Source organism: Salvelinus sp. IW2-2015, linkage group LG23, assembly GCF_002910315.2.
Source record: "Salvelinus sp. IW2-2015 linkage group LG23, ASM291031v2, whole genome shotgun sequence".
In the NCBI taxonomy this organism is placed as follows: Eukaryota; Metazoa; Chordata; class Actinopteri; order Salmoniformes; family Salmonidae; genus Salvelinus; species Salvelinus sp. IW2-2015.
The window spans coordinates 12,195,576-12,221,965 of record NC_036863.1 but is presented as its reverse complement, the minus strand read 5'-3'; the positions used below and the strand labels follow the sequence as shown (position 1 = coordinate 12,221,965).

The window sequence follows — 26,390 nt, the reverse complement described above, 5'->3', positions numbered from 1 at the left end:
TCATTATTTTTTGATTAAACTCTTTACTATTGATTATGGTTATTGTACTGCAATATTGAGGAAGTTAGCTCATGAGCATTTTGCTGCACCTTTTATACCTGCTGTAAACTGTGTACGTGACAAATAACATTGGATTTGATATATACTGTGAGTTATATAAATAAAACACATGCACACACACGCAAGCACACACACACACCGGTATACACATATACAGTAGGAGCTAGACGCATGGACACACACCCGCTCACACCCACTACTCACCATGGTGAGGTAGGAGTAGTCAGTGGCGAGGCCCAGGCCCAGCTTGGTCTTCAGCTCTGGGGCCATGCCCCGCAACATACAGTAGAAGATTTGATAGTTCCTCTCATCCGCAGCCTGGAGGGAGAATAACACAGCAGGGTCGAGTTCATAGGGTAAAAAACAAAAGAAACTGTCAAAACGGGAAACTGTCTGCAAACTCAAGACTTCTCCAGTATGTACTGTTCTATTCCACTCTATAGCCCCTCTCCCTGGACCCTTACCTGTCTGCAGACCCTATAGCCCCTCTCCCTGGACCCTTACCTGTCTGCAGACCCTATAGCCCCTCTCCCTGACCCTTACCTGTCTGCAGACCCTATAGCCCCTCTCCCTGGACCCTTACCTGTCTGCAGACCCTATAGCCCCTCTCCATGGACCATTACCTGTCTCCAGACCCTATAGCCCCTCTCCCTGGACCCTTACTGTCTGCAGACCCTATATGCCCCTCTCCCTGGACCCTTACCTGTCTGCAGACCCTATAGCCCCTCTCCCTGACCCTTACCTGTCTGCAGACCCTATAGCCCCTCTCCCTGGACCCTTACCTGTCTGCAGACCCTATAGCCCCTCTCCCTGGACCCTTACCTGTCTGCAGACCCTATGGCCCCTCTCCCATGGACCATTACCTGTCTGCAGACCCGATAGCCCCTCTCCCTGGACCCTTACCTGTCTGCAGACCCTATAGCCCCTCTCCCCTGGACCCTTACCTGTCTGCAACCTATAGCCCTCTCCCTGGACCCTTACCTGTCTGCAGACCCTATAGCCCCTCTCCATGGACCATTACCTGTCTGCAGACCCTATAGCCCCTCTCCCTGGACCCTTACCTGTCTCGCAGACCCTATAGCCCCTCTCCATGGACACTATTACCTGTCTGCAGACCCTATAGCCCCTCTTCCCTGGACCCTTACCTGTCTGCAGACCCTATAGCCCCTCCCCCTGGACCCGTACTGTCTGCAGACCCTATAGCCCCTCCACCTTGGACCCTATAGCCCCTCCCCCTGGACCCTATAGGCCCCTCCCCCTGGACCCTATAGCCCCTCCCCCTGGACCCGTACCTGTCTTCAGACCATATAGCCCCTCCCCCTGGACCCTATAGCCCCTCCCCTGGACCCGTACCTGTCTGCAGACCATATAGCCCCTCCCCCTGGACCCTATAGCCCCTCTCCCTGGACCCATATCTGTTCTGCAGACCCTATAGCCCCTCTCCCTGGCACCCGATACCTGTCTGCACAGACCCTATAGCCCCTCTCCATTGGACCCTATGGACCCTTTACCTGTCTGCAGACCCTATAGCCCCTCTCCCTGGACCCTTACCTGTCTGCAGACCCTATAGCCCCTCTCCTGGACCCTTACCTGTCGCAGACCCTATAGCCCCTCTCCCTGGACCCTTTACCTGTCTGCAGACCCTATAGCCCCTCTCCCTGGACCCCTTACCTGTCTGCAGACCCTATAGCCCCTCTCCCTGGACCCTTACCTGTCTGCAGACCCTATAGCCCCTCTCCTGGACCCTTACCTGTCTGCAGACCCTATAGCCCCTCTCCATGGACCATTACCTGTCTGCAGGACCCTATAGCCCCTCTCCCTGACCCTTACTTGTCTGCAGACCCTATAGCCCCTCTCCCTGGACCCTTACCTGTCTGCAGACCCTATAGCCCCTCTCCCTGGACCCTTACCTGTCTGCAGACCCTATAGCCCCCTCTCCCTGGACCCTTACCTGTCTGCCAGACCCTATAGCCCCTCTCCCTGGACCCTTACCTGTCTGCAGACCCTATGGCCCCTCTCCATGGACCACCTTACCTGTCTGCAGACCCTATAGCCCCTCTCCCTGGACCCTTACCTGTCTGCAGACCCTATAGCCCCTCTCCCTGGACCCATACCTGTCTGCAGACCCTATAGCCCCTCTCCCTGGACCCTTACCTGTCTGCAGACCCTATAGCCCCTCTCCATGGACCCTTACCTGTCTGCAGACTCTGGACTTCTCCAGAAGATACTGTTCTATCTTTGCCCCCTCGATTGCACCTCTCTTGTTAAAGTGGATGTCGATGTATTTCCCAAAGCGACTGGAGTTGTCATTCCGGATGGTCTTAGCATTCCCGAACGCTGCATGGATGAAAGATTAAAGTCCAGACTTAGTGTAACAGATGCAGTTCAGTGAACAATGCTTACATGATGAACCACCTTGCCTGAGACCTGAAGCGTATTGTGGCATGCAGTATACCAGATAGTCACATTAGCTAACAGAGACATAGCTAATACAGTCCACATGTAGAATATACAGACGGAAACTTCAGAACGTGCAAATGAGGCTTTAGACATGGATAGGAGGCCCAATAGTTTTGTTATTTCCGGGTCACACCAGGTGTTAATGCCAGCTTGGCATAGACAGGTAAATGAATGCCCTGCCTGACTTAAGCTGTACACCAAATTGTCAGATCACTACTCATGGCCTGGAAGGTGTTTCCTTCATCCCTGTACTTGTTCCAGGGAAAGCATGCAAGTCATGAAGCTGTCTTTTAAGGACTCTTTGAAGAATGCATCCCAAGTTCAGCTTTTCCTACACAGCTTCTGAGATTCTAGCCTACAAATCATAAACAAACCCCAAACCTGCCCCTGAGGTAGCTTGGAGCGAGTGTACAGTATCTCTGTATTCTACACAACACCACATTTGCCTTGCCAAGTAACATGAGGGCAAGTTGGCTAAGGCAGCGACAGACAGCAAGCACCCTAGCTATTACATTTCATCAGTGCTGCTGAGTGGATATACTGTAGTTAGTCTCACAAAATTCAATAGAATACTGGTATGGACATTGGATTCCATGGAAACATAACTACAAGACAGCCATCTTAGTCAGGAAATGTTTTCAATTAAACTGGTTTGGAATTTGACCAAGATGGCTGCCATTAATAGCCCATTCTAGTGTCTCATCTCAATGTTGAGTCTGACCTTCCAGTATGGGGTTGGCCTCCAGGACCTGTTGCTCAATCCAGGAGTGTTGTCCACTGATGGCTGCCAGGAACTGCAGGATCAACTTGGTGTTCTCTGTCTTACCGGCCCCAGACTCACCACTGAGGAACACAGGAGGAGATGCAATACTTTTTGTATAGAAGCAGGCAGACAGGCAGACAGACAGACACGCATGCACGCACACCCACCACACACATGTAAATACAGAAACTCAAACACATGCACACTTAAATAGAGAAACACAAATGCGCTCGCTCACTCACTCACTCACTCACTCACTCACTCACTCACTCACTCACTCACTCACTCACTCACTCACTCACTCAGTCACTCACTCAGTCACTCACTCACTCAAACACTCACTCACTCTCGCACGCATGCACGCACACACACACACACACACACACACACACACAAATACACTAACCTGATGATGCAGCACTGGTCCTTGTTGTTCCTCTGCATGTTGAAGTAGCAGTTGTCTGCTATGGCAAAGATGTGAGGTGGCATCTCCCCAATCTTCTTATTGGTGTACAGGCGGATCTGGTCTGGAGTGTAGATGGGCAGCAGCTGGTAAGGGTTTACCGCCACCAGAATCGACCCTGTGTAAGTCTGCAGGCAGAGGTCAAAGTCAGAAGGTGAAATGGTCAAGGTTCATGCCAAGATGAGGGCAACCATGTTCTCCCTGAGGATTTAGCGATAACTTGATTTGTCGCTAGTGATAGCATGATTTGTTGCTAGCGATAGCACAATTTGTCACTTTCTTTCACTGGGATTGTGATTAGGCTAGTCACTAGGCTCGTGATCACTGAGATAATGTATTGTGAGCCTGATGAAGATTGATCATTTAAATTTAGAACTACAAAATCATTGGAAGTTGAGATTGAAAATCCCCTTAATGTGCATAATCTAGACATAATAATCAGTCATAATAACCCATGATTTGTTGTACTTCCAAGCCTGCAGGCCAAAGCTGTGGTGTGTTCTAAAGGTTCACGTGTGTTGAACATTTACGCTTCGATGGTCAAAGCACACGTAACAAGCTGGATCAAAGGATAAGCACGAAGCAGAGCTCGGCCTTCAGCCTAGCAGAGATTATATATAGCCATTCATTCAGTGACAGCGAAGAAAATGAAAGTAGTGGAAGTGCTAGCATTAATGTCATGGGCTAGCTTGTTAGCGTGTTCCTTTTTAGCTTTAAAAAAAGAAATAGGAAAGAGCATGCTTGTCTCTGTAGTTTGTACTCACCCTTCCCCCACAATTTGTCTATACAGAGAGATAGGGAGGGGGATGAAGAGGGAGAGGAAAGAGGTATAAGGAAAAAGCACAAAACAGGCACAAGTTGATGAGGGACCGACTGGGGGGGACATACAGGGGCTAGGTCTCAATACTCTATAACAGCTTCCTTAACCACCAGTACCACATATATCACAACGGACTGAACACGTTTCCATCATGTGTCCTGCCAGAGCAGTGATACTGAGGAAAGGATATGAGGAGAAGAAGCTGGTTCAAACTATTGAGCCACAGCCAGGCAGGGAAGATAAGGAACCAGTGGTGTTGGGGGGTTGTGGAGGCCAGGGGAACTAACATGTCAGTATAACCAAGAAAGTAAGTAAAATAACCACACAGACAAGGAAAACCCTATAACAGTCCATCAACAACATGAGCTACATGTCACTAAACAAGGTCACTATGTTTCATAGAATATGTTCTAAACCATACTTCCTTGTTATTTGAAGGACTCATACGCTGTAAAATTATCAATGGTGGAAAAAGTATCCATTTGTCATTCAATTGTAAAGATAGAAAATTACTCAAGTAAAATTAAGTCACCCAGTAAAATATGACTGAGTAAAAGTCTAAAAGTATTTGGTTTTAAATATACTTAAGTATCAAAAGTAAATGTACAGTAATTGCAAAAATATACTTAAATATCAAAAGTAAAAGTAAAAGCATAAATAATTTCATATTTCTTATATTAGGCAAACCAGACGTCATGACTTTATATATATATATTCTTTTTCACAGACAGTCAGGGGCATACTCAATTTACAAATTAAGCATTTGTGTTTAGTGAGTCCACCAGATCAGAGGCAATAGGGATGACCAGGGATGTTCTCTTGATAAATTTGTGAATTTGACCATTTTCAAATATCAATAGTAAAGTAAAGTACAGATACAAAAAAAAAAAACTTAAGTAGTACTTTAAAGTATTTTTACATAAGTACTTTACACCACTGAAAATGATGGTCTTCTAGTGGTACCAAAGCGAGAAGACCAGTATTGCAGGGGAACTCACATAGATGACACGCTCATTGTAGCGGATGAGCAAGTTCCGCAGGATGCCAGCCTCGTTGAGGTCTCCCAGGCGGATCATATCCTCCACACCGTGGATGGAGGTGGGGTGCATGGGCTTAATGTTGGTGGCATTCTGGGGCGAGATCCAGTGCTCCTGATGGGAGAACAGTTACAGTACAGTCACAGCCATTGAGGAACTATGGTGTCATAGGCTACTGTGCGTCCATGTGGGCTTGTTAGACTAAGCTTAAGGCCCTGTTTGAATGCATCCTCCTTTCCTTCCCCTTCCTTGCTTTCTTCCTTCCATTAAGTAATCACTGATAAAACATGAATGGATAGGTGTAGGCAAGCTTTCCATGGCATTGCTTTTACCAGTAATGTCATGTCATGATTACTTCAAGGACGGGAGGAAGGAGGGATGCATTTGAACAGGGCCAAAGTCTTGTTCGTCAAAATCTTGTTAATGTCTCGTCGTCTTGTCAAAGTAGTGTCAACGTCCCGTCAACGTCTCATCTCGTGTGGACTTACCCTCCCCTCGTCATCCAGCACCTGGATCTGTCCCGAGTCACAGAGCTTGAGCACGGCTCCCACCGGGACATCGAACTCCCGGCCCGTCTTAAGGTCCAACCAGACATAGTCCCCCTAGAAAGCAACCACAAACACAATCAGTAATCAGGAAGGAATTCTCAGGAAACTCCTTCAGCAAGTTAATGTGCTAGTTTTTTTTCAAGAGCTGTAATCCCATACAAAGATTTTCTTGATAATGTTTAATTTTAAGGGGCCTTATTACAGTGTAATTCCATATGGAATGACCCTGTATCAAGTATTGTAATTAATTGTAATAATACATAGTTACACTGTAATAACAACATGTAACTGGAGGTAACTACAGTCTAATTACAGAGGTGTAACAACAAATGCTTGTTAAAAATGTGAAAGTTTCCGATAGCTTCCCAACCATATCCCAACTCACCATATTTCAGCCTGCACAAACCATGTGAAATGTGTTAGTTAATTTAATAAAACCGACCACCTCATTGACACAATTCTGCAATAAAGGGCTCTGTAGTCTGATGCTCAGGCCCGATGGCATGAACGAGTTCGCAAATGGTTGACATCAAAAAATACATTAAATTGTTAAATAAATTAACCATGCATTTACTTAACCATAAATTAAACATTATTAGACACATTAATAAACAGTTATGGTTAAAATTGTGAGAGTCATTCATGCTTGACAAATTGTAAGCCTATTAATCTTGGTAAAATAATGGTTTATAAATGCACTCATAATGTTCATAGGACAAACTCTTATTCCATCATGTAACCTTGCAAGTGTTTCACTGTTGGATCAGTGAAATTATTTATTTATCACAGAAATGAAGGCATCATGTCAACATCTACCCGTCTGCACAATACGCTCAGAGGGGTTTGTTGAGACTAACGTCATGTGACAGTGCGCAAAGAACGTGTCGAGAAGGTCAGTGTGCAGACATGAGAGACTGCCATGAAAGGAAAAAAACATCAACACAGGAGTTAGAAAGTAAGTTTTCCATGCTAGCTAATGTTAGCTGGGCTCGATGGTCTTATCTTCCCTGAACCTTGTTCTCAAGGTATCCATACCTCAAGGGTATTACATGAGAAACATCCAGCATGTTAACATTATATAGCTAGCTAGCCACTTGTGTCAACAGACTATGAAGAATGTTAGTTCCTTTTCAATGTAGATAAACACTAGCTAACTTAGTGTTAGCAAGCACTGTTATTGTTAGCTGGACAAGACAACAACTAGCTAGGTAGCAGGCCTAAACTATAGAAATCATGATGATAACTAGTATAGGGTAATGTAAATTGTTATAGCTACATACTTCTTCTCTAACACAGATTCCCACAAGGTCTCAGACTTCAGGATGTACCCGGCTCCACGAGGGGGCTAAAGGGGTCTAAGCCCCCTCAGTTGAAACTTGTGCCACCTTAGTTTTAGTTTTATGTCCCTATATAAAAATAAAAAAAGTTCAAACGACTGAGTGACAGGTTGGTGCAAAAAAAATCAGTGTCTCTACTGCGCTGTGTCAGCACAATGGACAGAGTGCGCCGCGGTGTGTTTAGGGAAGCTATGGAAGGCCACTGGGACGGTTAGGTATGACTCCTTTGGGTTTCCATAAAAATCAGGAAAAAGCATTTCTCATCTTTGTGGAAGGCTAAGTGAATAACATGATAAACCTCCGCTTGTAATATTTGATTTGGATTTATAAGTGTGGTGTCAAGTTTACCAGTCGGGCCCTGGTGAGGACACCGTGTTGGAGGCCGAACTGTCTCCTTCTTGCTCCTCTGCTGTTCCTATGGGGGCACTCTGCAGGAGTGTCTTCCCTATGATGGGGTGTGAGAGGTTTTCATCCTGACATTGACTGGCACTAAATTGACTATGACAGAGCTCTCTCCGGAGCCTGGAGAGGAGAACATGTGTTCTGACACTTTCCGCAGGCTTGGAGAGAAAATGACTGCACCACAAAATGCTTCTGGGTGTAGCACGGAAGTTGTGTCACTGCTGGAGGGTCTGGAAACCACCCTGGTGTCCACTGTGCATTGTCCGGGAGAGAATGCTCTCTTACCTGCTTCAACAAAGGCCCATTTTATGAGCATGGCCTTATTTCTATTACAGCATATTGGATGACTGTCATTCATATTTCATTCACCCAGCTCGATAGGTTTAGGCTACTACATGACACTCAAATTTTCCCTATACCCATCATGAGGTTGCTACAACCTACGAATTAACGTTTACAACGTAGGTGCACAGGTCGAGAGGAAAGTTTTAGTAATCAAGGTGACAGACAGTGATACATTCAACACCACCTTGCACACTCTTGCCTGCATCTAGCTGATCTAGAGTGTAATCATTAGTCCAAACCATTGCAAACGAGAGTTTCTATTGGAGAAATTCAGGTATGTTTATCCATGTTTCATTTGCTTCCGTTTAAGAAAGGTTTTTTCAACATAATCGAAAGAATGAATACACCTCTGATCACCCGCACACACAGTTCTCTTTCATAGCAGCCACATACAAACAGCATGATCACTTTACTTGTTGTATAATTCATTCTTGCATCTACACACTCTTCTCCTCTCACCTTCTCCCTTCGCTTGTGGACTTAAGTGCACAACACAACAGCTGGCTGTGACCAGGTGAAAAAACCTTTCCAAGCCAAACCTTCATACCATAACCGCTACACACAGCCTACATCACTGTCTCCATATTAGCTAACGTCATAGTCAACATAGCGCGTTAGTAAACCCACTACAATCATGCAGTACAGTGTACAGCAAGCAGTTTACACCGGCAATAAATTAATAAAACCGAAAGCTTACTTTGACTTGGAAGAGTTCTAGTGTTGGATAGCCTTAGCCAGCTGGCTAACATAGCATACCTCTCTGGTTGAGCTGGTTGTTTGAGCTGCATTAGCTAGCTAAGTAAGTGAAAGTGAAAGTTTAAAAAAAAAATACAACGAAATATAGCTAGCTCTCTCTTCATTGTCTTTAATTTAAGAAATTCATTTGATCAAAACTGTTCAACCATTGTCTTTCTCTCTCTTTGAGTCAATTACTCACCACATTTTATGCACTGCACTGCTAGTTAGCTGTAACTTATGCTTTCAGTACTTTATTCATTCTCTGATCCTTTGATTGGGTGGACAACATGTCAGTTCATGCTGCAAGAGCTCTGATAGGTTGGGGGACGCCCTCCGGAAGTCATCATAATTACTGTGTAAGTCTATGGATTGGGGTGAGAACCATGAGCTTCCTAGGTTTTGTATTGAACTCAATGTACCCAGAGGAGGACGGAAACTAGCGGTCCTCTGGCTACACCATGGTGCTACCCCAAAGAGTGCTGCTGTGGCTACTGTAGACCGTCATTGCAAAACAGTGTGTTTTAATAAATTATTTGGTGACGTGAATATATTTAGTATAGTTTTATCTAAAAATTATAACTTTTTTAATGTTTAACAATTGACATTTATCTGAAATACACTGAGGAGGCTGGTCCTCCCCTTCCTCCTCTTAGGAGCCTCCACTGGATTTTCCTTTATTTGCTCTGCCAATCTACATTTAACAAATGGACATAACATGTTGGTCAATACAGTATGTATCATGTACCCAGTGCTCATTTGGAATGTGCCATTCTGGCATTAGTTTGGGTAATGTGTGCGTTTAAGGGGGGTGGGTTGAAATACTGAACCGTAATGATTTCAGTTGAAGGGACTGTCAGGACTGCTACGTCCTGACAATGTTTATGAGGTTGCTGTTTATGTGGAACGAACGTGTCTTGAGCTTAATTTCAAATGCAGAGACCACAAAAATAGGGGAGGGATGTGTGGCGAAGACGCGCTGTACATCTCTCTCCACTACTGCCACTGACTCCCGCCAATTCGTGCACACTATTTGCTTCATTGTGTCAATTGTTTGTCAATGTTTATCAGTGGAGTTACTGTAATTACAACATATTCCCCCATTAATTTAGAATGTTTGGTTACAGAAAATTATAATATACATTCATACTATTCTAATTTTCCAAGTGGAAACATTGTTTGTGTCACGATCGTCGTGGCTGCCTAAATATGATCCCCAATCAGAGACAACGATAAACAGCTGCCTGTGATTGGGAACCATACCAGGCCAACATAGAAATGGGCTGAGGGAAGCTGAGCGTTGGTATGTGGAATTGGAGACAAGTGGGAGTGGAGTTGCTGTGTGGGAAATAGAATGATGGTCAAAGACAAAAGTAAAAATAAAAAATTGAAAAAAGTCAAAATAAAACATAATAAAAAGTACATTTGAATGACACTAAGTGGCAATGTTTTTACAACTAATGCCGGTTTGCCTGAGGCTGATGCCGTGCAGGTGTTTGTACACATGCATATACACACACTCTCATTCAAATAAACACATACAAGAACACACACATACATGTAACTGTGGGAGGGGTCTCGAATGGTTGAGGGACAGCTATTGGGGAACTGTGGGGGGATCTTGGAGGGTTTGGGTTCATGTTTTGTGGCCTGGTGGTAGATTCGTCAACATGCCCTTGAGCAGGGCATTAACCCTGGATGCTTCTGTGTGTTGCTCTGAATGGGAATCTGTTGGATGACTGGTATGATGTAGTTCTTGAGCTGCTTCAATGCAAGTATATTGTATGTTTCGAATATTCAATAAATAAATAAAAAATATAATAAAAAATTATAATAATAAATAAGGTCATGTTCATAAAAAAAATCCTCTCTAATCTTAAATGGCACCGACCACCACTGATCTGAGCCTGGTAGACCCCAGCTGCGCTTTATTGGTTAAGACAGGTTTTTCCTGATGAGAGGCTTTTTCTTTTGAAAGCTAACATTTTGAAGTCAGAACTTTGTATTTATATTTGTAAATATCAGCTTCATCTTTGAAACACCAGCGCTGTGTAAATAAATCCAACACTCATTTGCACCTCTACCTGCCTGCCTCCTGCTGAATCTTTGTCCTTACCGTGTCTGCTCCAGGATGGGGAAAATGCTTACAGAGTTGATTTCCATTGTTACTTGTAATGTTAAAAGAGAAGAAAAAGATAATCACGTTTTTCTAAATTGGCTATCTAGACTAGTACTCACCAGCACTAGAATAGTTATTTTTATGTTATTAAATAGGCCTATATATTTGTTTAATCTAAGTAATCAGATTATTAATGTAACAATAAAAATGGTTGTAATTGTGTAAGAAATGTAAGATCTTTTTACATGTTGCAATAAAGTTGACTAAAAGAAAATCTCATCTTTTGTTTGTAGGTATTTCCCCTTGATAATGAGCAGTATGTAATTATATTGAAATTACTCATAGGTAACTTTAAAGTTACACAACTTTAAATAGCAAAATCCTGTGTTACAACTGGCGCGCGCCGACCTTGTACTAATGCAGATATTACAGATATGTACTCTGTGGTGTATTTTCTCACTTAGATGGCACATTTGTTAGCTGATGATCAGATTGTCAAGATGGGTAACATACTTTATAGGTACACAATTACAATTACAATTAAGTACGCCTCAAGGTACACTTAATTTTAACTAGCTTAATCCTGTGTAACACCTAGTAATTACATTGTACTTATGCAGATATTACATGTACTCTGTAGTGTACTAGTGTGTTTTTGTCTTTCAGAAGCTTTGCAATTAGGGTCAGGTTGTCAGGATGGGTAATGTACTATCTAAGTACACATTAATGACAAGTAAGTACCTCTCAAGATACACTTGATTTTAACAAATTTAATCCTGTGTAACACCTAGTAATTAAGTTTTTACAATTTATGCAAATTGTACATGTACTCTGTGGTGTACTTTGTTTATCCTCCCACTTGAGGATGACACCCACTTGAAGATGACACTTGTATGGAAGACCCTAATCAGTGAGGTTGAATTACATTTGATCTGTTTTAGTAAACTCAACCCAGATGGTACACTTTTTGAGGGCAAGTGCTAGCAACAACTTTAAGTGAACATTTTGAAGTGCGCATTCATAGGTAGGTAATGATTATTATTACATATTTTTTATTTAACTAGGCAAGTCAGTTCCCGTTTGGGCTAGGCGTCCCGCTAGCGGGACAACTTCCGGTGAAACTGGAGGGCGCGCAATTCAAATAAATAATCATAAAAATGATGGATATTAAACATTTCGGTACATATAAGTGTCTTATATCCTCTGAAAGCTTACATTATTGTTAATCTAACTGATTTACAGTAGCTATTACAGCGAAAACATGCCATGCGATTGTTTGAGGACAGCACCCCACATCAAAATATTTTTCCACCGGCACAGGTTTCATACATTCACAAATAACAATTAAATATTCACTTATTTTTTGAAAATCTTCCTCTAATTTGTCATCCAAAGGGTCCCAGCTATAACACGTAGTGTCGTTTTGTTAGATAAAATACTTCTTTATATCCCAAAAAGTCTGTTTAGTTGGTGCCATTGATTTGAGTAATCCACTCATACAACATGCAGAAAAAGGAATCCGAAAATCTACCCCTTAACTTTGTTTCAACAAGTCAAAATATGTTTCTATTTACTCCTCAGATACCCTAAAATGTAATCAAACTATAATATTTCTTACAGAAAGAAGTAGGAAACTGATTTTAGCAGGTGCGTCCTGTCTTCATGGCGCGCAAACACGAATTTCCAAGACTGTCCCTGTACTAAAACTGATAATTCTTATTCGTTTTTGAAGTTACAAACCTGAAACCTTGAACATAGACTGTTGACACCCTGTGGAAGCCAAAGGATTTGCACGCAGGGAGCTAATTTTCATTATGACATTTTACTTGATTTTCTAAGAGGATGGTCTCTCAAAAACAAATTCTGGTTGGTTTTTCTTTGGATTTTCTCTTACAATATCTATTGTGTTATATTCTCCTGCACTATTTAAACATTTATACAAACTTCAAAGTGTTTCTTTCCAATTGTACCAATTATATGCATATCCTGGCTTCAGGGCCTGAGCAACACACAGTTTACTTTGGGCACGTCATTCAGGCAGAAATGGAGAAAAAAGGGGCCTAGCCCTAAGAAGTTGTTAATTAAGAACAAATTCTTATTTAAAATGACTATCTACTCATTAGAGCCTATGTAATCTCGGGACACCCAGTGCATCTGTCCACAAGAGATTACAACCTTGTGATAGTTTGTATTGAATTGGATGTGCTGAGAAGAACCAAAACACTAAACTGGTGAATTTAGTGGAAGCTTGCACGTTTTTAAGAAGCATGGTAACAAACATTTGTTGTTACACCTCTGTAATTACAGACTGCATTTACCACCGGTTACACGTTATTACAGTCTAACTATGAGTTATTACAATTAACGACAATGCTTGTTAGTGTAATTACACTGTAATAAGGACCCCTTAAAATGAAGTGTTACCATTTTCTTACTAGTTGAATACATTACATTTGCCATTCCAATATGTTAAGCACATGATTTCAATATATTGTCCATTAGGTCCAGGACGGGATGTGCTTATTTTTTAAGACTCACGTTACACCCTGGACCTGCCATCAATATACTTGCAAATTGAAAATGCATTTCAAACCAGCTTTATTTGTGTTTGCTGAAGTACAGACTTGGCAGGAATGTGTTTAAATTACATTGCAACAATAGTAATGAGGGCAGTAGGAAGGTAGGCCCCTAAATTGCAGCTGCCTGAGGATAACTCTAATAGTCGAAACTCGTTGCAGTTGTGCGTCCTGATGTGCTATGCTGACTGCTCCTATATGTATTCTTTGTAAAATATATTCTGTTAATAGTTCACTAAAGTGTATTGCAACGTACTGGCCGCCTACTCGTCTTCTTTCTCAAACACAATAGTAATACAATAAAATCTCACTCTGCCTACAGTCTGGTCTAAGGTCATGTTAATTCTACTAGTGGAGCAAAATTCACAATTAATATACTTCATAATTCCTTCTGACACAATTGTATTTTTATTACATTAAAACTATTTTCTGTGCACTTCCCAAAACAATAAAAAATTTGAGGTTCAATCGATATAAAAAAGTCACATATTGATATGCATGAAATAAGTTGGCTACTTTGAAGACTGCCAGTCCATCCAATAAGGGGAATTAGGTTGATGTAGGCTTAGCCTCGTCCAACTGCGGACTTTATAGGAAGTGATGTAACTTGTCACTTGTTGCTAGGAGGAGGTGGTGCTGTTTCAAGAAGGTTTGAATATTTAGAAAATGCATCATTCCCTTCTTCTGTCCTTGTTATCACTACTCTAAATGATGACCGGTGAAAGCAAGGCCTACGCCACTTTATAAACCTGCCTTGCCAAAATCAGTAATTACTCCAATGTTGGGGAGTCAAAGTAAACAGATAAACAGAACCTTATAAGAGGGCTAAGGGGAGGAGCCTATTGGAAATCCTTGCTGTCAATCAAGGTGAGATTCAGGAAGTCAGCCCAGCCAGAGAATGGGCTTCGTCACTTCCCAGTGTTAAGCTGCCATGTTGTTTTTGTTTTGTTGTAACACGCTGGACACACTTTGACCGTGCTGTTATTCCATCTCTCACAAACCACCTAACCACATATATACGCAATAAACTGGACAACAACAACATATTTAGGACTGAACCAATCAAAAAAAGCACCATTCATTTTCCAGAATAAGTAAAAAATATGAGTTTTGCTCTACACAAAAACATGTTTATATGGAGTCGACTTTCTTTTCGAACATTGTAAACATTGTTTCATTGAGTAAATTAAACCAAATGTGCATTGAAGTGCAATAAGAATGATTTTGACAACCCAAAACCCAGGTACCAGCTTTGCTAGAAAAGGATGCAGTTAGCACTCAAAAACATCAGCAAGAAAAAAGTATCCATTTCTAATCCAGGTTGAGGTGAAACGTCCATGTCACTATCCCTCCCTGTCTAGACTCAGGCATTACAGAGGCTTTACTAGTCTGACAACACAGATGCCTTGCTGATGGAATGAAATGCATGATTCATGACTAGTCTCTTGACATTGAGGTACTCCTTAAAGGGATAGTTTACAGATTTGACATATTTATACATTTGTTTCCTTACCTTGAAATCAGTCTATGGACAAGAAGTGACTGCAATTCACACTTTATTTTTGTTAAACTACCCACTCCAAACCCCAAAAATGTAATCGATGAACTATCCCTTTAAAAACCCAGATAAAGTGACCTTCAAAGCCCCACAAAGCCTGTCTGACTAACCTTCTCCAGAACCATGGGCCCAGATGAAAATATATTGATAGTGTGACGGGGGGTGATGATCGGAGAATGAGGGTGCATGTTATCTCATGCTACGTGTCACTGTGTCCTCTGGTGGGCCAGCTGATAACACACCATAGCCCCTATCTTATTAGCATTTAAATTGTGTCTCACTTGCAAAGGTCGTCCACAGGGTGGGTGTGTGTTTGTGTGTGTGTGTGAGTGTATGTTTGAGAGAGAGAACAAGTGAGAAATAAGGTATTCTACCTGTTGCAGAATGACCATGGTTCAGCTTCCGGTTTATTCCAGGACATTAGAAGTCACCATGTGAGGCTCCTGGAATAGAGACAAGTCCTATTAGACATACAGAACATATCAAACATACATATTTACACACTCAGAAACTGGCCCAACAGGGATTCAAACTACCACTGCTGGGGGGCATATGCAGCGGCTGTGTTGACCACTAGACCAACATCTGGCACAGTCTTACTAATGGTAAAGATTCACCACAGGGGTTCTCTCTATACCGTGGTTCTCGCTGGACAGATGGCTTGAAGCTGAGTCCATTGGTGACTGGTGGACCAGACCTCACTGTCTGAGCCTAGAGGAATCCCACTTTAATCAAGTGGAATTAATGTGTATAAAATGATAAACCTTTCTACCCCCGGAGAGTGAGGATACACACATAAGCTTGTTGTCAGAGTCTCCATTACTTTGCAAGATTAAAGGCATTACTGTAAATCAGAATGTCCCCCAAAGCAGTTGTCATTGGATCTAATGTGTAGTGTGGCTATATCCGAAATGGCATGGCACCCTATTCCCCATATAGTGCATTACCTTTGGCCCGAGCCCATAAGGTAGTGCATTATATAGAGAATAGGGTGCCATTTCAGACTGTGACTTTTGCAGATGTCTTCTGGACTGATCATCCATTGCACAGGGGCTTTTTGAGCTGTGCTCTTGTCCGATTCACTTACCTTCTCTTAAATGTGCACTCGTTCACTCCTAATCATGGATTTAAAAGCATTGTATTGTTGCCTCCATGGGCTAGAGGGATATATATCTTCCACCTTTGAACTTTAAATCCATGTGTGACCAAGTGCACGTCATGGAGAAGGGGAGAGAATTGGAATGAAGACAGTTCCCTGATCTCACACATACATACGTCACACACAATAAACCAACAAACACACACCACCATTGTAATCCACAAGTAAACTGTCTAATGAAATTAAGCTCTGGCTGAGAGAGTTTGATCAGGCTGTCTTATTTAAAATCTCCATGACTACAGTTAGCTCCCCCGTTACTGACTATCACACATGCGCACACACACAACAAAGTCTCTGACTAACCTTTCAAGACCCTAGTAGAAGTACTAACTTTCTCCAGTTGTAGTTATTATGGCTCTGACAAAGTAGGAATAACACACCCACTAAGAAATAATCAACGAATACACCAATCTGCAGTGGATTGTCCAAAAATATATTTCAAACAATCACAATAAATATGAGGCAGCAGAATGCAAGTGTTTACTTTGATATTCAATGTAGAGACACATTAGCCTGGTCTAAGATCCGTTTGTGCTGTATAGCCAACTCCTATGTGCATTGGCATGTAAAACTGATCTGCAACCAGATCTGGAACCAGGCTAGAGACACATTGACATGATTAAAGTACAGTAGCTGTGGGCCAGTATTCATAAAGCATCTCAGAGTAGGAGTTCTCATCTAGGATCAATTTAGCCTTTTAGATCAGAATCAAAATTGTTACATGGACCTGGGGCCTTATCCACAAAGCATCTCAGAGTGCTGATCTAGTATGTGTCCATATAATATTATTCATCATTATCTAAAAGGCTAAACTGATCTTAGGTCAGCGCTCCTACTCTGAGACGTTTACAGGCCCTGATCATAAATGAGCATTCATACTCTAAGACGCTTTGACTTTGGACCATGGGTATTCTGGGCATGTCCTTCCCAGTGTCAGCTGCTGCTAGGGAGAACACTACAGAATAACTCGCCCACAATGATCATAGCCAGCTGCACAATAGAAAATGAGGAGAGCGAGGGGGTCTATCTATGCAACGCATAATGAAACTCCTTAAAAATGTAGGTTACACAAAAGCAACTGAAGCAACTGTGCCATAAGGCACCATTCATTTAATTGTAATTACCATTTATTTTTTGATTTTTTTACCTTTATTTAACTAGGCAAGTCAGTTAAGAACAAATTCTTGTTTACAATGACGGCCTAGGAACAGTGGGTTAACTGCCTTGTTCAGGGGCATAACGACAGATTTTTACCTTGTCAGCTCGGGGATTCGATCTAGCATGCTTCGGTTACTGGCCCAACACTCGAACCACTAGGCTACCTGCCGCCACAAAATGACCTATACAGGTACTTACAGTGCCTTCGTAAAGTATTCAGACCCCTTGACTTTTTCCACATTTTGTTAAGTTAGCCATATTTTTTAATTAATAACTTTTTTTCCAATCAGCAATCTACACACAATACCTTATAATGACAAAGTGAAAACAGGTTTTTAAAGGTTTTGCTAATTTATTAAAAATAAAAAAACAGAAATACTTTATTTACATAAGTATTCAGACCCTTCGCTACGAGACTCAAAACTGAGCTCAGGTGCATCCTTTTTCCATTAATCATCCTTGAGATTTTTCTACAACTTGGAGCCCACCTGTGGTAAATTCAATTGATTGGACATGATTTGGAAAGGCACATACCTGTCTATATAAGGTCAGACAGTTGACAGTGCATGTCAGAGCAAAAACCAAGCCATGAGGTCAAAGGAATTATCTGTAGAGCTCCGAGACAGGATTGTGTCGAGGCACAAATCTGGGGAATTGTACCAATGTTTTTTTGCAGCTTTGAAGGTCCCCAAGAACACAGTGTCCTCCATCATTCTTAAATGGAAGAAGTTTAGAACCACCAAGACTCTTCCTAGAGCTGAGCAATCGGGGGAGAAGGGCCTTGGTCAGGGAGGTGACCAAGAACCCAATGGTCAATCTGACAGAGCTCTAGAGTTCCTCTGTGGAGAGGAGAGAACTTTCCAGAAGGACAACCATCTCTGCAGCACTCCACCAATCAGGCCTTTATGGTCGAGTGGCCAGACGGAAGCCACTCCTCAGTAAAAGGCACATGACAGCCCGCTTGGAGTTTGCCAAAAGGCACATAAAGATTCTCAGACCATGAGAAACAAGATTCTCTGGCCTGATGAAACCAAGATTGAACTCTTTGGCCTGAATGCCAAGCGTCACATCTGGAGGAAACCTGGCACCATCCCTACGGTTAAGCATGATGGTGGCAGCATCATGCTGTGGGGATGTTTTTCAGCGGCAGGGACTGGGAGACTAGTCAGGATCGAGGGAAAGATGAACGGAGCAAAGTACAGAGAGAAGGTTCACCTTCCAACAGAACAATGACCCTAAGCACACAGCCAAGACAACGCAGGAGTGGCTTTGGGACAAGTCTCTGAATGTCCTTGAGTGGCCCAGCCAGAGCCCGATCGAACATCTCTGGAGAGACCTGAAAATAGCTGTGCAGCAACGCTCACCATCCAACCTGACAGAGCTTGAGAGGATCTGCAGAGAGAAATGGGAGAAACTCTCCAAATACAGGTGTGCCAAGCTCGTAGCGTCATACCCAAGAAGACTCAAGGCTGTAATTGCTGCCAAAGGTGCTTCAACAAAATACTGAGTAAAATGTCTGAATACTTATGTAAATGTGATATTTCTGTGTTTTATTTTTTATACATTTGAAAACTTTTTTTGCTTTGTCGTTATGGGCTATGTGTGTAGATTAATGAGAAAAAAAGGATTTAATCAATTTTAGAATAAAGCTGTAACGTAACAAAATGTGGAAAAAGTCAAGAGGTCTGAATACTTTTCCGAATGCACTGTATATATAAGAATGTCTCATCTTGCTTTTGTGTAATATCAGTGCAAATAATGATCCTCACACAGAGCACCGTGTGGAGGCTAAATACTTCTCCCCATACGAGACACCATTTCATTGGACATCTTTACAGCTGGGTTCATTTTAGCGTCATGCCTTAGCCATGTGGCTCAGTTGGTCATGTATTCAGGTGAGTGAGGGTATGTTGGGCTGGTGCTGGAGATGATGAATACAAAGTTGATAAATTGTGAAATGTCCCTTTAAGGGCTTATTTAGATTCCTGGGGCTAATCTCTGTGCTTATACAAACCGTAATTTAATATTGGCCGCTGAATCATATCCTCCCTGACGGCAGATCTCATTGGGCTGCCTTTGGATCAAAGACTTTGTTTACATCCATAATAACAGTAGCCATTTTGTCTCCATAGGCTACATACAGCAGGACACAGGGGGCATGGCCTGGATCCATTTCTGTACCTAGCTCCTTCCCCTAGGTCCTACCGCTTTTCATGTCTACTGCTCATGAAGGACTAGATAGGGGAAAGCAATATGGCATAACTCTGTAGCCTACGCTGAAGGCTAGGCCATCAACATATTGCTAACTATCTGTTTCCCTCAGATCTCGGAGCCAACCGGGTGAACCGGGAGAACAGAAACATCCTCCCTACATGTGACAGGAGAGGGTTGTCACATAAGGAACATATGGTACAGTTTACCAGCGACTCCTCCCATTTGCTGCCCAATAAGTAGATTAACATTGGGTTTAATGATATACTGTACGGATCTGCTGTGCTTTGAATACAGCTACATCATTGCAACTCAAATATTTAATTGCAAAACAACATGCAAAACGTAGCAGATCCATAAAAAGGATTACATACACTCCCATCTATATGTAATTGGACAGTAAAGCTAACATCTTTTGGGTTATGTTTTGCCCAATAGTAAATCAATAAATATTTATCCTCATATGTGGCACCATTTCATTGGACATCTTTACACTTGATATTAGTGTCCAGACTAGCGTCACAGCTGGGTTAAGTGCAGCATCATGCCTTACCCATGTGGCTCAGCTGGTCATGTAGTCAGGTAAATGAGGGAAGGAGGAAAAGAGGGGAGGAGGGGAAGAAGAGAGGAGGGGGTAAGAAGTCTGGGGGTTGATTTGTTTGATTTGTTTGAGAGGATTTCAAAATATCAGATCCAAATAAAGGATTAGATACACTCCCCTCCATATACATTTGGACAGTGAAGCTAACACTTTAAATTAGTCTCTATACTCCAGCCTTTTGGATTTGAGATCAAATGTTTCATATGAAGCGACAGTACAGAATGTCATTTTTTTCTTCATACATATCTGTTTTACTGTTTAGCAATGAAAGCACTTAAAAAGTTTAGTTTTGGTCCCATATTTCTTGCACGTAATGACTTCTCAATGTTGTGACTCTACAAACTTGTTGGACGCATTTGCAGTTTGTTTTGGTTGTTTTTGGGTTATGTTTTGCCCGATAGTAACTGAATGGTGAATGATGACTGGAGTAATAAGATGTTTCTGAACACTTCTAAATTAATCCTGATAATGCCATGATTAACAAAAATCATGAATCACAAGCTTGATTTAGTCATTGCATGCAAGGAATATGGGACCAATATTTAACTTTGACTACTTTAATACACTATAAGTGAATTTGTCCAAATACTTATGACTTCTTCAAATGGGGGAACGAGATACATAAAGTGCTTTCATTTCTAAATGGTAAAACAGATATGTATGAAAATACCCTAAAATAAAAGGTGACATTCTGAAGTGTCACCTAATATGACACATTCTATCTAAAATGCTAGAGTATAGAGCCCCCCAAAAATGTGTATGCTTCATTGTCGGAATACATATGGAGGAGACTGTATAGTGGCCCTTTGACTCTGTATCAACAGCTTTATAGTCCATCTGGATGGTAGTACTGCTCCTCACACCACACTCATGCTAAATCAGAGCCTCTTATCTAGCACCACAGGGGGCCAATCTGGCAACCCATTCCAGCACGGGCCCAAATGTAAGGCTCTCACCCTTCCCAACTACAGGGTCAGGCAGAAAGACAGCTGCTGGGTGTCAAAAGGCACTTCCTTTCCTCTTTGGACCCATATTCATGAAGCGTCACAGAGTAGGAGTGCTGATCTAGGATCAGGGCCCGTATCCGGTGGTGGTACCCAAAGGTACCCAATTGTCATACTTGAGTAAAGATACCTTCATAGAAAATGACTCAAGTAAAAGTGAAAGTCACCCAGTAAAATACTACTTGAGTAAAAGTCTAAAAGTATTTGGTATTTATATACTTAAGTATCAAAAGTAAATGCAATTGTTAAAGTAAAAGTAAAATAATGTCACATTCCTTATATTAAGCAAACCAGATAGCACAATTTTCTTGTTTTAAAAATGTACAGATAGCCAGGGGCATGCTCCAACACTCAGACATAATATACAAACAAATTATTTGTGTTTCGTGAGTCCGCCAGATAAGAGGCAGTAGGGATGTTCTCTTGATTAGTGTGTGAAAAGGACCATTTTCTTGTCCTGCTAAGCATTCAAAATGTAACGAGTAATTTTGGGTGTCAAGGAAAATGTATGGAGTAAAAAGTACATAATTTTCTTTAGGAATGTAGTGAAGTAAAAGTAAAAATGGTCAAATATATAAATAGTAGAGCACAGATATCCCAAAAAACTACCAAAAAAGTACTTTACACCACTGCCCGTATCCACAAAGCACATCAGAATAGGAGTGTTGATCAATAAAATGAATTATCTAAACCCTTACTCTGAGATGCTTTGTGAATACAGTCCCTAATACTTACAATATATGGCATCATTTTTTCTATGCTAAAAGCAGAAACATTAACAAAACTACTGTATAGTCAGTCACAATTGTAGCAGCATTTGTTTACAAACCTCCTTTTGCACAAATCAACAATATTCCCAATTTGTTTTGGTCGTGTCAGTTATATGAAATAAAATCTCAGTCAATGCACCGATACTGGCCTAGCCTCTACCTTTGCCGATCTGAAAGTATTCAATAGCCATCAGCAACATGGTAGGAGCGTAATCTATTTCTCTTGGAGGCTGGATAGTCTTTCTGACATATTTGTTAACACAATGGACACCAGCCCTGGTTCTGGAGAACTATATGGGTGTATTGTATATGGTTACGCAGGCTTTTGTTCTAACCTAGCTCTAAAACAAATTTTGGTCATACCCAGTGACTCTAGTCCTTCCCATATCAGAGGACAGGAAAACTAACCAAACTGGGATCCAGTTGAAATAGCTGAATGATTATGACTAAGTGGAACAAATGTGGCTTTGTTGGTTTAGCCCACATTGTTCAGTGAAACTGCTGAATCTTTATGGACCTAAGAACAAACTAGCTGTTTCAAAAACTTACGTCAGCCTCTGTTTCAAAATAGCTGTTTTATAATAGCTGTGACTCATTATTGACATACTGTATATACCGAGTGGCCTCTGAGAGCAGCATTATAGGATATGAACACAACATACTGTACTCTCAGATTAGCTGTTGAGCCCTTTGGCATTAGAGAGTCCACACTTTAGTCCTACAGTATGTACTGTATGGATCTCTCTGTGTGTGTGTGTGTGTGTGTCAAATCTATGTACACTATATGAAGTAGAGGAGCAGATGTTTCAGATGATCCTCAACCCCCTACCCAGCAAGTACAAAATTGGCCATATTATTTGGATCAACATCAACAGTCCTGAGAAAGACATCCAAGTTTGTTTGTGACCTGGGTAGTTTTGTCAAATGTTCAGAAGCTCATAATGATTCAAAACATAATTCTTAAGATTGTTAACATGATCCTTCCTCAACAGGTTTAGGACCAAGGTAGTACATGACTGTGACTTTGAAACAACTCTTGAAATGGCTAGCTAGTTATTATGTCCAGCAGTTTCACTGAACAATGTGGGCTAATTCAATGAAGCCACTAAAATACAAATATTATCATCATTATCATTCAGCCATTTCAGCTGAATCTGAACTACACTTCAGTTTGGTTAGTAGTCTTCCAGTTCTCTGATCTGGGAAGAAACTTCTACCCAAGTAGAGTCACTATGACCCAGGAACAGTTGAGGCCAGTGTAGGGTCATATTCATTAGTGCACACCGCATCAAAACGTTTGCAACGGAAAAAGAAAACAATCCTTTAGGCCCGTTTGCTTCTGTTTGGTTCCTAGTGAATACGACCCAGATAGGAAGGGGATAACAGCCTAAGCATGGCCTCCATTGCCTGAGCTATTATTCCATCTCACCAACTACACTCACTATGACCCAGGCCAGGAAGTAAACACACAGACGGTGACCTGGGAGGCTGAAGAGTCATGTAGGCGGACTAATAACCAATCCAGAAAAACAGCTTCTTTGATGACAATATCAAGACCAGGCCATAAAAGACTTCCAAGCACCCTGTGAACACCAATATTCTCTGATCAATGCCAGATGTCCTCCTTAAAAATGATGCGCACGTGGAAATCTAGAACTTTGATACTTTAAGCGCCGACTTCATGCACCTTTTCACTTCCCCATTCTCACTCACGATCATTTCAGGTTGTACTTTACTAAGTTAATTTAATCATATCACCGACTTGGTTTATTCAAAAAAGGTACAGATCCACTTAAATACACATTCTGGCAATAAACACACACACAAACCTGAAGGTACACACACACAGAAAGAGTCACGTTCTGTTTCTTTAAGTGAGATTATAAATGCTCCCCTTTGAGGCCTGGCACGAAGGGAGCATGCAGTGGGGGTGAGCTGGCTGTGAGCGCTGAGTGAGCCGTAAGAGGCTTTGGGTAACTAATGCCTGAGGAGAGGCAGCAACACTGAGCCCTGGGCCAGCTAAGCCCTCAGCCCTGACCAACCAACCGCTTTTCTTTACTTTATTTACTTCCTTACTTACCACTCAAGACACTCGGGTTCTCCTGTCTCCTCGCTTTTTCCCTCTTTCCTTGTCCCTCGCTCTTCCACTCTGGTAAGTCCAGGTAACTGGTAACAGCCAGGTAGCAGGTGAATCGACGGAAAGGTGTAAAGAAGCAGGATGAACAAAAGAAAATCTCTCTCTCACTCTTTCCACTTGCTGCGGTCTCTGTCCCTTTTTGTCCTCTCTCTCTCTCACATGCTCTGCCCCTCCTCTTCTTCTTTCTTTCTCTCCAAGGTACCTGTTGCTGCCTGGCGTCCAGTAGAGGAGTGACTACAGTCTCTCTCTCTCGATCTCTCATTCATCATTCAGTCAGTCCGCTGATCCCTATTAGCAGGGAGGCAGGCTACGTGCGCCTCACAGCCACAGTGACCAGCCACTTGGAGGGGGAGGGAGGAAGGGGGAGGGGGACTGAGAGGTCATGGGGTGGCAGGTGGTGCCGGACTGATCAGGGCCTGCACCTATTGTCCCACAAAAAAATGTAAACATTGTACTGTAATATTTATGCATGAGGAGGAGGGTTAACACAGTTGTGTAATTCCACCAGGCCTATGAATAGGGTACGTTTGGGGACTATGTGTATGTGGCAAGTGATGATGCCATGTGAAGACTGAAGGTTTTGTTCTAAAACAGCAGCTTAACTAAAGTCAAATCAAAATGTATTGATCGCGTACAAAGTTTAGCAGATGGTGTAGCAGGTGCAGCGAAATGTTTATGTAACTAGTACACTCCCCTCTGTATATAGGACAGTGAAGCTAACATTTGTACATTTGGCTCTATACTCCAGCACTTTGGATTTGACATCAAATGAGGCGACAATGCAGAATGTCACCTTTTATTTGAGGGTATTTCATACGTATCTGTTTTACCGTTTAGAAATAAAAGCACTTTATGTATCTAATATTATTATTATTATTATTATATTATAGTCCTCCCAACTGAATACGTTTTTTTCTTCATATGCATTTGGACAAATTCACTTATAGTATTAAAGTAGTCAAAAGTTTAGTATTTGGTCCCATATTCCTAGCACACAATGAATACATCAAGCTTGTGACTCCACAAACATATTGGATACATTTACAGTTTGTTTTTGTTGTGTTTTGGTTAATGTTTTGCCCAATAGGAACTGAATGGTGAATAATGTATTGTGTCACTTTTATTGTAAATTAGAATACAAGGTGTTTCTGAACAGTTCTAAATTAACTTGGATACTACCATGATTATGGATGATCATTAATTAATCATGTATAATGATGAGTGATAGCTTCACTGTTCAAATAAATACAGAGGGGAGTGTAACTGTATAACGAGACACATGTGACTACACCAGGGTTGGGGTCAATTCCATTTAGGAAGTAAACTGAATTACTTTTACTTCCTGAATTGACTGAATTAAAATGGAATTGACCCCAAACCTGGACCACACATTGGCAGACATTTCTGACAGATCAAATTGAAAAGCAATAAGGTTTCATCTTTTATTTGAAAGTCATGCCACAAGTTGACATAAAATACAAAATGAAAATAAATTATTTCCAGATCATAACTGTAAAATAACCACAGTGTAACTGAGAATCAAATCGAACAAATGCATACGGTAACAAAAAAAGACACACAGACAAGCATACAGTACATAAGATCCAGCCTTTCGATGTCTAGCTATTAGTAAACATATAAGCGTAGAGAACACAAGGTTAAGTGGATATATAAAATTAGCAAGAGTATAAAATTTTGATAATAAAAGACACTTGTTATAAAGACAATATTATCTTCTATAAGTTTCACCATGCAGTATATTCTAGTCTCAAATTAATACACATTGGCAGAAAAGTACAAGAGAATCACAAGCTCATTCGTCAAACGCATCAGACTCCATATTGGAAAACATGGCCGCCAATGATAAGAACACAGGTGTTACTTGTCTTGGTAAATTTGACTCAGCAATGTCATACAGTATACATTATGCTATCGTAAAGATGATGTAACACCTGGCATAACCGTTAATGAAATTTCATGACCAATGTCCTTAACATGCAGCAGTATGCAGGCAAACGAGCTCAAGGCAGCTCCAAGGCTAGCTAAACGAGCTAACCTATGTAAATCATTGCACCATGTTGACCTATGTGTTCAACTGAAACATATAAAGTACTGTTTTGCCATTAC

At 41.6% G+C, this 26,390-nt stretch overlaps 1 protein-coding gene across 1 annotated transcript in view; it reads right to left on the bottom strand.

Annotated features, from left to right (window-relative positions):
• The window catches only part of LOC111950471 (unconventional myosin-VIIa-like), a 62,603-nt gene extending 38,096 nt beyond the window's left edge, over positions 1 to 24,507 (bottom strand). The window contains exons 1-9 of the mRNA XM_070434294.1: positions 24,207 to 24,507; positions 15,598 to 15,666; positions 6,092 to 6,205; positions 5,565 to 5,717; positions 4,511 to 4,528; positions 3,690 to 3,874; positions 3,242 to 3,363; positions 2,255 to 2,397; positions 265 to 378 (exon numbers count right to left, since the gene is read on the bottom strand). Coding sequence (XP_070290395.1) covers positions 265 to 378; positions 2,255 to 2,397; positions 3,242 to 3,363; positions 3,690 to 3,874; positions 4,511 to 4,528; positions 5,565 to 5,717; positions 6,092 to 6,205; positions 15,598 to 15,615 — 867 coding nt within the window. The 5' untranslated portion in view covers positions 15,616 to 15,666; positions 24,207 to 24,507. The remainder of the gene's footprint in view (positions 1 to 264; positions 379 to 2,254; positions 2,398 to 3,241; positions 3,364 to 3,689; positions 3,875 to 4,510; positions 4,529 to 5,564; positions 5,718 to 6,091; positions 6,206 to 15,597; positions 15,667 to 24,206) is intronic.
• Positions 24,508 to 26,390: the final 1,883 nt, after the last annotated feature.